At 39.4% G+C, this 14156-nt stretch overlaps 1 protein-coding gene across 2 annotated transcripts in view; it reads left to right on the forward strand.

Moving 5' to 3' along the window:
* The first annotated feature begins 878 nt into the window (after positions 1–878).
* The window catches only part of GCG (glucagon), a 27020-nt gene continuing 13742 nt past the window's right edge, over positions 879–14156 (forward strand). Inside the window, exons 1-3 of one of the 2 annotated variants that reach the window (XM_042437983.1) lie at positions 879–951; positions 10669–10769; positions 11164–11325. In XM_042437983.1, the coding sequence (XP_042293917.1) occupies positions 10672–10769; positions 11164–11325 (260 nt within the window). In that variant the 5' untranslated portion in view covers positions 879–951; positions 10669–10671. The remainder of the gene's footprint in view (positions 952–10668; positions 10770–11163; positions 11326–14156) is intronic. The other variant, XM_042437992.1, reaches the window with a different exon arrangement.

The raw sequence follows: 14156 nt of genomic DNA on the forward strand, positions 1-14156 counted from the left end.
AGTGTGAAGGCAGCAGAAGCCCCAGTGGCATGATTGACAAGACATGCGATAATGGCTGCTCTGAAACTGGTATGCTTCCATTTTTATTAACAGATGAGATTTGAGCTCATGTGGTAATGTCCTTGGTCCAACCCTGCTTTATAGGGACAATTCCAGATCTCTGGACTGATCTGATCAAGGCTGGTATAAAGTTATCATATGTTGAATACAGATGCGGAACACTCCTACGCATATCTGCTCAGAAGTCCCATTGTGGGCAACAGAGCTAAGTCCTGTGTACATATGTGCTGCACTGGAACCACAATGTAACAAATACATGAGGCACTGATTCTCTGGCAGTGGGACTTAATGGTGACAATTCCATTTTTGAAAAGGCGCAGGATAAGCCCAGCTGGCATCTGGGCTATATACGGGCTTCATTCACCCCAGTATGGGTGAATGTGATAACATTCATTTTGAAAATTAAATGCACCTTTATCCCATCGAGGATAAGGCACTTTAAAGCCAATGAGCTAATCTCCATTGCTCTCCAGATAGTTGACTCCTGCATTGGACAACTCTAGGATCATCATGACAGATACTTATTTTGACAATGACACTTCATTGCTTCCATAGTTAGGGCCTATGTCAACACTGATGTCAAGAGAGTAAACAGAGCAAACGTGTGAAGTCACTTGTAAAAAATGGTCAAATGCAAAGAATGGCAAACAAGAGAATATGTTCGTTTGTTTGTTTGGTGTGTGAGTGTGTATATTTCCCCCCCCAAACTGAGTAAGGAAACTGTCAGCAATGATGCATTCTCATAAGTGCTTATTGAAGCTGAACAGTATATATAAGGCTGTGAGAGACTACTAGGCAGTCACTCAAGGATTCTCAAGGCTTCCAGAAGTCTTGACGAAAGAGGAAGAGCTGCCTTCCCTACTTCTCCACATCCTCTCCAAGTGCCCAAAGGTAAGAGTCAACCTGCTCTGATCAAAGGAAATGTTGATATAGTTTTGGGAAACTTAGGCTTCATGATCAGGTTGCTTTACAGTGTACTTTATACATGTTTCCTGGATGGTAAGTCACATTTATTTCAAAGGGATTCACACCGTAGTAAATGGTTATAGGGTCTTAAAATATTTTGTATCAAAATAGACAGACAGCCATATGCACACAATTCTAATAAACACTGACTTGAGAAGCATGATGCAAAATTGTTTAAAATCTGTTTCACTGAAACACAATGCAAATTGGTTACATGTGGCAGAAAGTTGTGATATATGTAAAGCATTGGAGGGAACAGAGAAAATACATGTGTGCATATAATGGTGAAAAAAGTCACAATATAATGAGGGAAACTAGCCTTTAAAAATGCATTCTTTAAAAAAATAAGGTGTTTTACTTATTAGAATTGTTCCTTTAAAAAAAAAAAAGATTCAGAAGTACTTTCATCGTAATCCAGATCAAAAGTAGGGTACAATTAACCACAATTAACTTACATTAAGGGACACCTATATCATGTGCAGTTCAACTTTATACCTGTTTATTTATAATGAAGTCCTACTGAATTCAGTGGTATTTATTCCTAGTTTGTAGAATACATATTCTGCATACAAAAGACCTCTAATTATAACACACTGCATCTCCAGGTAGGGGTTTGAAAACTGGGAAAGCCATTACCTGCCACAGTAGCCAGTACGGATGCGGAGCTGGGGTGGGTTATTTTAAAGATTATAATGCCTAAAATCCCTCAACTAGCATGGCTTGGGGAATCGGGGAGTAGTCAAAAAAGTAACTTTCCCAAGTTCTGCATTGGTATAGATGGAATGGGTACAAAGCAGCTTCCTATGTACATAAGTGGACCTAAAATTAATGTATGGCATCCTATGTCTCTTTTATAAATATAAGTGGGGTTGTTATATAGTGCTCTTTACAGAGATTCATGGGGATTTAAAGCACATAGGTCTGGATTGTATTTTTCTTTCTCTAGAGCTGTATTGGCATGTCCAACCCTTGAGTCATTATCAGTTGATTACAACAGAACTACGAAAATCTGTTTGGGCAGATATTTACCGACTTTATTTTAGTGAACAAATCATATATAATGCAGGAGGGCAGCTGTGGCTCTTGAATGATGTTTTTCATTTCATTTCTAAAAGCAGTGGTGGATTTGGATTAGAGCTGTGGTACCAGGGGAAGGGCAACATCTTGATTTCCCAACACATTTTTCTCTTTTCCCCCCACTTGCAATTGTGATTAGCTGCAGAATGAAAAACATACAGGCATGGATATGATTGTTTCTTTTCCTTTCTGCAGTTAGTACAGAGGAGGATCTGAGCCTGTGATCTGCAGCAACTTTTAGGAAAAGAAAAATAATTTGTCAAGTGTCACTTCACTTTAAAATAGAATTTGAAATGATAATGTCCTTGGTCCTCCAGATGTCTGGGACTTCAGCTCCCAAAATTCCTGATCACTACCAATTGATAGCTCACACATCTAAAATATTTTGAGGACCAAAGACTGAGAAACCCTACTGTAGAATTGAGTGGGAAATAAGCATTCCTTAATACAGATATCTGATCTGTGTAAGAGCCAGTGTGATGTAGTTGTTGAAGACTCTGGAGATTAGGGTTCAAATCCCCACTTGGCCATGTAAACCCATCGGGTGACATAGGCAAATCACACTCTCTCAGCCTCAGAGGGAGGCAAAGGCAAACCCCTTCCAAGCAAACCTTGCCAAGAAAACCCCATGATAAGTTTGCCTTAGGGTCATCAAAGTCAGAAATGTCTTAAAGGCACATAACAATAACAAACAACAAAAGAATTATATGTCCAGTAAAACTGTGTGCAAAGCATGTAACCAAAGGACACATTTTTAAAAAAATTAAAAAATAATGCCAGACCAAAATCATATGTGTATTTAAGTGCTTTATTACTTTGGAAACATAATCGCTCACCCTCCCCCCGGCACTCCTACTAATCACGATTATCAGATGATGATGATGATATGCATTTATTTGCCATGTTTCTTCTATCAGGATTCCAAGGTGGTTTCCCATTCAAGTCCTAACCAAGCTCACCTCTACTTAGCTTTTAGAAAGATAGCTGTGTTCCTTCAAGTAGTGCATATATACTCCCTGACTTGTAACCAAATTTTGTGTGTGTCCTGCTCTGCTCATTTGCCCCTAGAGTACTGGTTCTTTTCTTGCTTGCTTGCTTTTGGTTAAATAAATATGACTATGAACTTTGGCAATGGTGCACACTTGTCTTTTTTAATGTTATTTGACAGCAATAGAAATCAAGACAGCAGAAAAACATGTAAGCAGAGCTCTTGAATTTTGTTTTGCATTCACAACCTTATTCTACCTGAGAGGACTATTTCTGTTAAAGAAAGCAGGCCCTGAATGTCAATTCAGAAATACATTTGTATCTACATACAAGGAAGGTTTGTGTAGGACTGCAGTCAGTGACAGAACAGTGGCAACCCTAGCTATGTCTCCCCAGAAGGAAAGGGATATTGTAGCATCTTTGAGACAGACTGTGCCTCTCTACACTATAGAAATAATGCACTTTGGTACCACTTTAAGTGCTGTAGCTCCATGCTTTGGAATCCTGGGATTTTTGTCATTTTACAAGATCTTTAGCTTTCTGTGCTAACAAATGATGGTGCATCACAAACATTCACATCCCAGGGTCTGTAGGATGGAGCCATGACAATTAAATTGGTGTCAAACTGCATTATTTCTACAGTGTAGATGCACCCTGAAAGATAGATGTTTGTAGCATAAACTTTGGTAGACTGAGGCCAGAAATAACAGCCCATTACAGAGGGGCCTTAAACTACGGACTCAGTCCGTACTAGGGTTAAAAAGGGGCGTCGCTTCCAGACGCCCCTAGCCTTAGTACGGACTGAGTCCGTACAAAATGGCAGTGCCCCTTCCACATGGGGGCCACCATGACGACATAACGAACACGCCGCCTCCAAATGGTGCGCCCTTTCAGTGGAGCAGGAAGGAGTTCTGAAATGGAGCTCCTTCCTGGTTTGTGTCGCTGTCGCAGCTGTGTGAAGGCTGCACCAGTGACGCAAATCAGAAAGGGGCCAAGCGGCCCCTTTCTGAGAGTCCCCACTGCTGTTGGGATGTCCTTGGGCCTTTTGCTGCTTCCCCACGGCCTGGAAAGCGGTGGATCGGGGCCTCAGAGGCTGCCGTTCTGGGGAAAGGGCCGGTTACAGGCCGCCCCAAATGGGCGGTCTGTAACGCGCCAAACAGTCCAAATAGAGCAGCTTCCAGCCGCTTTGGGGCATGGCTTTTAGATGAAGCTGCCAGCAAAAGCAACAGATTTAATCTGCTCCTGCCAGCGGTCTGTTTGGGACCACAGTGGTGGCCCACTTCAGTCACCAAGGTCCCTGAGCATTCATGGCAGGAGATAATTCCTTCATGCCTGTCTGCTTCTCCCCTGAGATGCATATATGCCATCAGATGCAATTGACTCAGTCTACAAAAGGTTATGATACAAACTTTTTTTCTCAGTTAAACTCAAAGGTGCTACAATATTCCTTTGCATACTGATCCAGAATAACCTGGTTATGTGTTTGAATCCTTTACTCACAGGAAGTTTTGTGTAGGACTGCAGTTTCAGTGATTGAACAGTGTAACTGTCTTGGCTGAATGTGCAAACTTACTCCATTCAAAACAAATGAGTTTAAGGTAATGTCCAGTATTCTGAAAAACCTTTACTTTGGTCTATATTGGCCATTTTGCATGTCTAGATTCTAGAGATTGGGTGGGAAACCTATATCATATATTGATTAATGTCTCATCCATTTTAAAAAAGTTACTAGATGATATGTTCTACTGAAAGAGAAAGAGTTTATAAGTGGGATTAAGATTTTGGTGGATTTAATATCAATGAATACTGCTGCTGAGAAGTCAAACACATTCAATGGGGCAAGGGAACACAGGACCTCTATGAAAGTGAAACACACACACACACAAACCACTTTTTTAAAAAAAAATACCTGAGGGAACACCTTTCTAGGGATCTCTAAGCCCTCCAGTGCAACACTAAGGCCAACATCTTGAAGAGGTTGATCATGGAATTGCACTGGAGGACCTACAAATGCCTAAAAACTATTTTCTCTCAGAATCTCTAGGTCCTCCAGTGTGATGCTAAGGTTAACTTCTGGCAGAGTTGTGCTGGAGGACCTAGAGATTCCTAGAGAGAACATATTAGTCAAATTCTCAATAATCAGATCTACAAAAGTCAAAATCACAACTGTTAAGTGCCAACTGTAGTTTCCAGCTGTTGCTTAATTCTATATATCATTATATGGAGCAAATTTGTATCAGCACATTTTTCTAGAGTCCAGAATATAAACTAATGATAGACTGTGTATCACTGTCTGCTAATGAGATAATAATCCATTCTTTGCAATGTTTACTCAGATGTAAGCTGGTCTATATTCAGCTCAGCTTCTCTCCTAAATATGTTTAGAAATTCAGCTTTAGGTTCTTTGGAGTCATTTTGAAGTGATTCTATAACCAAAATACTTTACTATTATAAATGGCATTATAATAAAAAGAACTCAAAGAAATAAATGTTAGGATCCACAGGCAGAATAAACATGTGGGCCACCATTTTTAAAAATGGGGTTTATTGGGTTTGGATGCTAAATCTGTCTTTCACTCATGGAAAGTGACTTGATCCAGTTTTCAGGGATCTTCCTGTCTGCCACAAGTGTTGGAACACAATTCCCCATTCAGCAGGGTCCCCCACACTCTGTATAGCATTTTCAGGGTGGTAGAGGGGCTGTCATGGATAAGAGGATGTAGAAAAATATTCTGCCACTTTCAGGTACCTAAATTGGATCCAATCCATTGTTGTTTTTCGTCTGGGCTTTGAACTTTGAGATTTCTATTCTTTAAAAAAATGAAGCAAAAAACCCAACACAATCAAGTAAAAGGAACAGAGACTGCCAATCTTTTATTTAAAAAAGGAAATGCTATTAGGAATGAATTAGATATATTGCATGATCAATACTTCCAACTTCCAAGAAAGACATTTAGAGGGCCTGTTTATGTTGATTTGGGTTAGAGTAACTGAGGTTGCCTCTGCTCTCCAGAATTAATGCCATTTGACACCATTTTAACTGTCATGGCTCAATGCTATGGAATTCTGGAATTTATAGCTTGGTAGGATGGATATTCAGCCTTCTCTGTTGGGGTGCCCTGGTGCCACAACAAACTGCAAATCTCAGAATCTCAGGATGGAACCATGACAGTTGAAGCGGTGTCAAATTGCATTAATTTTGCAGTGTGGCAGCAGCCTAAGTCAATGACGGTACCAACAATGTGGCCAGAGAATGGTGTGAGTTAGAGGAAGCAGGACAGTTACAAAAGCCAAGCATGTTCCCCATTCCTGGCTACCCAGACAGGAGACAGTTTCAGAACCACTTCCTGGGAGCTTCCTGGGATAACAGCAAGACCTGAGTGTCATCTGTGGGCAGAAACCAAAGCAGTGAAAGTGGGCTTTGGTTTGCACAGCACACTTTCACTTCCTCTCTGTCTCCCTGTATCTTGCAAAATCTACCTGGGAGGGGGTTCTGACCTTCCAGATCAAATTTAGAGGTCATACCATCCAACTGTCCTGATTTGCCCAATTAATCGCCTTTCATCCCATTTTTTCATCTGCTTTTAAAATGTCCCAGTTTCCTTGTCCTCCCATTTGCTCCCTTTGTCCTGAGCTTACTTCAGTTGCTGCAAACTGAGTTCAAAGTGCAAAAGTAGTTTGCATTCAGTTAACTCAGGGAGAAGAGGAGAGGAGGGGGTGGGATCTTGCCCTTCCTGTAAAATCTGGCAAAAGCTAACTGCTGCAGCCTTTCCAAGCTTGCATGTTCTTCGTCATCAATAACTGCTGCCACCTTGACCACACTCTGATGTTGCTTGGCAACATGTGTCCCAGTTTTCATCTGGGAAATGTTGGAGGCTATGAGATTGTGCAATGGGAGCGATTGCAGGAGCGAGGGAGGAATATCTCTTCCTCATTCTGCAGACAGAAGTCATTCCATTGGTCGAAAGTTTTAAAATGGACTCTACTCAATATAATAAAAAATTAAAATTATTAAATTAGCTGTCCCATTTTTCCAATTGGAGCTGAAGATATTGCCTTCCAGCAAGCACAGTTGTTGGTATTTTCAGCCCAGTGTTGCCTATGTTGTCTAGTGACCATGGCTCCCCAGGGTTTCAGGCTGCAGTATTTTTCAGTATTCTCCTACCTGGAAATGGTGGAGATTGAATCAGCAAATGTAGTGCTCTATTATCAAGCCATGAAAGATCCCACTCATCCACAACTAAGACATTTTCAGTTTTAAACAAAAAGAACGACCCAAATTTCATTGCTAATCCTGACCACGGACGGTGTCATCTGCAGCCTTTTGGAAAAGGGACTCAGTGGTTTGATCTGATTCTGATAAATGAAATGTACTTTGAGTGTCAACTTACTATTCAATAACTAGTTCAAAAAGTCTGCTTTAGATAGGACTTTTGTAATAAGGACTTGTAGGGCAGGGATGGGAATCATGTAGTCTCTGAGGTGATATTGATGAACTACAGTTTCAAGAACCCCTAGCCAGCAGACTCAATGGTAACACATGCAGGAAGCTTAGTCCAATAGCTCTATGCCATGCTCACAATGAAGGCAGAGGTAAGGAACTTTTGGCCTTCTTGATTTTTTGAGCCATACTAGTTGATGGGACCTATAGGACAAAACATTTGAAGATCCAAATGTCTGCCACCCCTAGAATAAGGCAAAAACTAGAAAGGCAATGTCCTTTGTGCTCAGTAGAACATAACTCTCTCAGGCTCCTTTGAGTTACCTTCGGTTCAAACTCAAGTGCATATGTATAATTATATACTTATATTATTACAGCATAGGTCTGTTTGCGTTCTCAGAGCTCTTGCTATTCAACAATGGTAATTATTTTTATCTGTTTTCTGGGACCTTCCCTATTTAAAGTGTGACTCAGACTATCTAATACCAAAAGAGGGCTGTTTACACATTATATTGAGCATATGCACAAAGTGTACATATGTTTAGTTGTTCCTGAGAAACAGTCGCTTCACATTACTTTCTAAAATCAGTGAAGTGGGATCTGGAATTAAATAAAATTATTTAAAAAGTCAACAGCAAGGTGTAAAATTCTTGTGGGGAGAACCTCATGCAGACATGTTTATTAAGACAGGGCAGCCATTCATTTCTTTTATAAACAATAATGAGACATCTTAAAATCATCCAGATTTCATCACAAATACTGGCAAGGTTTGTCATGGGATTCTTGATTTTGGAAAATGAAGATGCAGGTATATTCACTGGAAAAGAAGAAAATAAAAATGCATTTATACTGTGCTGGAAGACTGTTTTTATTTTTCAGAGGGTTTTAAAAATATAATCTTTTTTGTCAAATGATATATTTATGTTTATCCTTGTGTGTTGGTATTTTGTGATGGTGCTAGAAATAAAGTACTAAAATAATAATTAATTTTTAAAAAAATCTTCCAATGATGTAGCTGTCTGAAGGCAGAAAAAACGTTTTCTCCTTCACAAAAAGACCTGTCCACATGGAATTATTAAATGCAGTTTTCTGTGGAGAAGTATGAAATATTCAAGGCTGTATTGAGACAGGGAGAGTTGCTATCTTAAGAAACAACGCTAGAGGACAGCAGAGTACCACCGTATGAATGAAAGAAAGCTCCAGAAAAACCATTATTTGTTCTTGAAGAAATGAAACCAGAACCAGGGGGAATATGCAAATAGTGATGGCAGTACATCTTATCCATTCTTGCAAAATATGTTACAAAATGTGTTATTTGGCACAGTCTAAGAAAAGTTTGTCATAACTAAAGTTTGCTGCAATGGACAAGCTCAAAGTCATGATAGGATTGACTGTTATACTCAGCTTTTGCTGAATTATGTCATTTGTTTGAAATTGTACAAAGTAAACCCCATTTAAAATTGTGACACATTATGCTATGATGGAAATTCCTTATTTCTTTAGGGGGGAATTTTTTAAAACATCATTTTTATGGCATAAATCATTTTTACATTGTAACTCTCTATACATATTTACTATTTTCCATTCTCCAGTATTTATGAAACTTTAGGTATCAGACACAATCTACATGTATTTAGTATTTCCCATTTTCTAGTATGTATGAAGTTTTAAGCTGCAGGCACAAAATACAGGAATACAGCAGTTTAAGTAAAGACACATGTACTTGGCCACAATGAGGGATACTGATGATGAAAGTTATTTCTGTGTGTGAATAATCCATTTTAGGGGTTGAATTTTTTCAGTTCTACTAGGCATATGGTTTAACTCTTGGTGAACTGGGATTATATTGCATCGTTGCATAGATTACAGTATCTGCCAGAAAACTCAGCCCTAAGGACTGGGTAGCAGGAGGCAAGAAAGATCTTTTTCTGAGACCCTAGACATGCTCTCCAAGTGTCCTGATTTGGCAGGGATGGGTCCTGATTGACTGTCTGTCATTCCATGTTTTCCACTGCTTTAAAAATGTCCTGTTTTCTCTCTTCCTCCTACTTTCTCCCTTTCTCCCCAGCTTACTTCATTTGCTGCAAATTGGGAGGGAGAACAGTTGAGTTTCCTAGTAAACTCAAGCAAAAGCAAACTGCTGGAGTCTCACCTAGTTTATGTGTTCTTCTTCATAAATAATTTTTGATATTTTATCATACTCTGCTGTTGCTTGGCCCTACATGTCCTGGTTTTCATCTGTCAAACATTGGAGAGTATGGTTAGAGAATCCCTTCTGGGTGTACAATACTGGATTCATAGAGGTACGGTGAAGCTATAGGGTGAAAAGCACTGGGACATTTTTCTTAGTAGGGACAATGAGGCAATTTGTCACATCCCTCAGGCTTCACTGTTCTTCTAAGCCCAGTTGTAATCCTCACAATAATTAATTAGGGGGACAAGGAATAGGTTTTCTTAAGAAAAAAAATGTATTGTAGTTATTCCCTGTTGTAATGAGATTTATTTTAGAGTGGTTTGGTCTGAAATGGTTAAAAAGACCCATTAGTTTTAGGAAAGAGTGGCTGTAGGTGGAGGTAAAAACTTCTAGAGCTGGTGTTTTGGTATGGCTCAAGACAGCTGTCAAAATGTTTGGTGTAACCATGAAGATGGCCCTAATGAGCACCTGCTTTTCAGAATTTACCACTACAAGTGCATCTACACTGTAGAAACAATGCAGTTTGACACCACTTTAACTGCTATGGTGCCATCCTACAGAATCCTGGGATTTGTAATTTTGTGAGACACCAGCACGCTTTGCTAAAGGCCTTGTAAAACTACAGTTCCCAGGTTTCCATAGGATGGAGCTACAACACTTAAACTGGTGTCAACCTGCATTATTTCTACAGTGTAGAGGTACCCTACACCATTGCTGGGCTAAAGGAATGCATAAATTGACTTATTATGAGGCTGCTTTCTTTATTCCTAGGTAAATTAATTCCTATAATGGATAGAACAGGTTTGGGTGGCTTCTTCCATGTGGGTGTGAAACCCTTGATTCTACTGCAGCTGAATGAAGATGAGGTCCCAGTTCACTCTCACGGAATATGAATGCAGCCAAAACCTGTTGAAATGATTGTTTTCCCCCTCTATCTCCACAGGTGATGAAAATGAAAAGCATGTATTTAGTGGCTGGGTTGGTTTTAATGATTGTTCAAAGCAGCTGGCAAAATCCCCTTCAGGAAACAGAAGAGAAATCCAGGTAAAACTCCTGAGATCAAACTTTGAATGCTTTTATAACCTAAGAGTGGACTGTATATTTTCTTTTAACAGAAGGCAAGCTGCATGGAAACCCCTATAAAATACTAACAATAATTTTCTCTCTCCTCCCCCCCCCCATCACCACCATTGGCTATTAGATAGATCAGCAGCACATGAGGTTAATTCAACTGGGAGTGCTTTGACTTATGGCTATTGTCTTAACAGAATGTGTTGTTACTAAGCGTTTATTAGGCAACTAATGATCCCTCCCTTAAGAAACTGGGGGGGGGGGAGGGGGACACAAATATATGCTATAAGCAGACTGAGAACCAGTGCAGCACCTTTCAAATGTGCAGTCTTCAGTGCAATTAATGTGTTACAAACCAAACTTATAGATCATTCAAAGCTTCCCAGGCTGAACCATTAGATGACTCTAGACAGCTGAACGAAGTGAAACGGCACTCACAAGGTACATTCACCAGCGATTACAGCAAGTACTTGGACACAAGACGAGCTCAAGATTTTGTACAGTGGTTAATGAACACTAAAAGGAGCGGGTAAGCGAAACAGAAACCCCAACTAAACCCCAACCATTATAAATTTCCCCCATGGATTTTAAAAACAGAAATTTTCATTTGGGAGTACCTGATACTCTATAAACTAGTCATAAGGAGCATGTGATCAGTCACTGGTGGTCTTCTATCATCCCTCACCATTGACTACCCTGGGTAAGGATGGATGCAAGTTTCACTCCAACAACATCTGCATGGTCACATGTTCCCCACCTATGGTATAAAGCCATGGTGGAATATTAATAATAAATAAATTACCATTAATTTATTTAACCATTAATCCATCTAACCATTAATCCATCCATCATTCAATTCATCCAGCCCATCCATTTTCATTCACAATCTGTCCTACTGAGTTCTGCATATTACAGAAACATCTCTATAATCATCCAGCATTCTCTCATTCAACAATACAATGATATACAAATGACATATAAATGTTAAGTAAAGATTACTGATTTCCACCACCCACCCCACCCCACAAAAAATATCAGTTGAGGAACGACAGAGGGATCTGTCCACTGGAAAGATTTGTCATACAGCGTCCATTGAGATGAATGTGCTTTATGCAACAATAGTTTCTGTGTATTTGTGCAAATCCTATTTATTTCAGATTTACTGACACTGGGACACTTCCTAGGGGATGGTGACTTCTTGTTATAGTTTGAGGTTTTGTTATCCAAACTTGAAGGTAATCTTGACACAGGTGTGATCTAAGCACACAGGATCTTGGACTGCAACCCCTTCCCTGGATTTCTCCCAGGCTCCCTCACACACCACTTGAGCTCATCCACATGAAGTTCAACGGAGTTAATTCAAGCCTTGTCTTCATTGGTCGCAATGATGGAATAGTAGCAGACAGGATGAATAGCTGATAATTTTTTTTAACAGTCTAGGGATTTGCTAAAAACACATTAATGTTCTTGTTGCATAACTCCCAGTCATTTCTGTGGAGACTGAATGGAAGAACTTTCCTATAGCTATGAGGTCCAATTCTTGCAGGACTAAACAATCTGATGCCCACCAAATGTTCCAGATTACAACCTCTGTAAGGCCCAGTCAGCATGGTGCTTGGTTAGACATTATGGACATTGTAATCTAACATATTTGGGGAGTACCACTTGTTTAACCCTGTGTATAGATAATTTATACTAAAATTCCCACTGACATCCTGTCATAATAAATGACTCTTAAACCCTTACCATTTGAACATCTTCAATTTAATACAAATTAATACTAGTTCATATATATATATATATATATATATATATATATATATATACATACATACAGCTTTCTGGGTTTCATATAAAATTTAAGATATCCTGCACTATGAAGGTTGTTTATAATAATATCAACTTTACCTGAGAATAATTTTTAAAAAGCAATATATCCTTGAACTAACAGCTTACTTTACACAACACACTCACACAGACACACACAGATCATTTGGATTCTTTTTAATGGTCATTAACAAATTATTTCTGAAACAGTCTAATTTGAAACAGTTCATTGAAAAGGTTTCCCAGATGACAGCAAATGTAGGATGAAGAAAATAAGTAGCATGTGGTTTAAAAGCAGAGAATTGTAACTGACAATACAGTCCTAGCAGAGGTGCTCTAAAATTTCGCATTGAGGTTTTTCTCTCTCCTATCTGGAAATACAAGGTACTGAAACTGGATCCCTTTGCATGTAGAGCATTATGCTCTAATACTGAGCTGTGGCCTTTACCCCTGTTCCCAAATAAAGCTCTCTCACACCACGTCAGATATTTTTCCATCTGGTCCAATATTATCTGACATATTGTTTATCTGACTGACCACAGTTCTCCAAGATCTTGAAGGAGTTCACTCTCATTATTTCTCTCTTTCAAGGTTTGAAGTGGTCACGTTTTATATTCAAGTATGTACTTTGCCCCATTCTTCCTGGAGGAATAGGTACAGATAAGGGGAGTGCCTGTTACTGAGTTTTGCATAAAGATGCAAAATTCCAGCTTGCACAGCTACAAAACACACATGCAAACCTTCAATTTACAGAGCTACCTACACAAAGCAGAATTCCTCATGAAGAAGAGAATAATTAAGTACAGTTGGTTTTTCCTCCCTTGCACAATCTGCAGATGCAAGGATCACCCTACTTCAGAACCACCCACAGTACATTATAATACAGTAGAGCAGTGCCTTCCAAACTTTCTACCTTCAGGAAATCCTTTATGCATTGATTTTCCAGCTGAGGAATTCCTGCTCATCTATGAAGATATCCACATACTTTGACAAGGAGATTGGTAGTTCTACTTTTCAGGGTCTCAATCTCCGGGAACATTATAGTTTCCTGGTCTAAATGCAGAGTGCAGGAATGCTCTTGAAATAGTAATTCAATATTGGAAACAGTGTTTAATGACATGCATGCATTCCTTGTCAGAGGAAGCTTGGTCTTTAGAGTGAGTGTGTAGTTGGTGGTGGGGCAAACAAAATTGATACTAGAGAGTGTGGTCACACCTTTGACAACATCTAGCCTGACAAAGGGCTTGGTGAGCAGTTAGTTTGTGTCAAAATAAGTTCCCTCCTCCCTGTGAGCTAGAACACACCCAGTGTTGCCTTGCAGATATATGTTCCAGTGACAAGCAAGCTGTATTCTAAGGCAAAATACCCATCATTAGGGATCTTTGGATTCAGGACCCTCAGATAAATTCCCCACGATTGTCACAATTTGCTAGAATACAATCTGATGAAAAAATGTTGCCGTAAAATGTAATTGAAAAGAATACACACAATTTGAAAGTCCTGAAATAAATATACAATGCTGGTAGGTATGAT

The sequence above is a fragment of the Sceloporus undulatus genome, chromosome 1, assembly GCF_019175285.1.
Source record: "Sceloporus undulatus isolate JIND9_A2432 ecotype Alabama chromosome 1, SceUnd_v1.1, whole genome shotgun sequence".
Taxonomy (NCBI): Eukaryota; Metazoa; Chordata; class Lepidosauria; order Squamata; family Phrynosomatidae; genus Sceloporus; species Sceloporus undulatus.